The following is a 512-nucleotide window of genomic DNA, read 5'->3' on the forward strand; positions in this document are numbered from 1 at the left end:
GTCCGCATCAGGAGCTGTCTCGGTTACTTCTTGTCGAACTGTTCCCACCTGCCACGAGACAAAGACACGAGTGGTTTGGCTCCCACAGGGCACCACCACCAGGCACCCTCTGCCCACAGGAGTCTGAACGTCCAAAGCAGTTCCTGGCTGTGCCCAGAGACACACTGCCCGGGAGAGCTGGAGGGGAGGGGCACGCTAACCCTTCTCGTCCCTGCCCAAGGGGAAGCCAGAGACCAGCGGCTCTGCGGGAGGTGATGGGAATGGGACCGGGCTGGCACAGCCACCCAGGGCACCACCACCAGGCACCCTCTGCCCACAGGAGTCTGAACGTCCAAAGCAGTTCCTGGCTGTGCCCAGAGACACACTGCCCGGGAGAGCTGGAGGGGAGGGGCACGCTAACCCTTCTCGTCCCTGCCCAAGGGGAAGCCAGAGACCAGCGGCTCTGCGGGAGGTGATGGGAATGGGACCGGGCTGGCACAGCCACCCAGCGGGAGCGCTGGCCCTCCAGGAAA

General features: G+C 64.8%; 1 protein-coding gene across 1 annotated transcript in view; it reads right to left on the bottom strand.

Annotated features, from left to right (window-relative positions):
- Positions 1–512, bottom strand: part of SLC9A5 (solute carrier family 9, subfamily A (NHE5, cation proton antiporter 5), member 5) — a gene marked incomplete at its 5' end in the record, with an annotated part of 7,834 nt that overhangs the window by 3,099 nt on the left and 4,223 nt on the right. Inside the window, 1 exon segment of the mRNA XM_010146259.1 lies at positions 23–58. Coding sequence (XP_010144561.1) covers positions 23–58 — 36 coding nt within the window.

This window comes from Buceros rhinoceros, unplaced genomic scaffold (genome assembly GCF_000710305.1).
Source record: "Buceros rhinoceros silvestris isolate BGI_N320 unplaced genomic scaffold, ASM71030v1 scaffold22792, whole genome shotgun sequence".
Classification (NCBI taxonomy): domain Eukaryota; kingdom Metazoa; phylum Chordata; class Aves; order Bucerotiformes; family Bucerotidae; genus Buceros; species Buceros rhinoceros.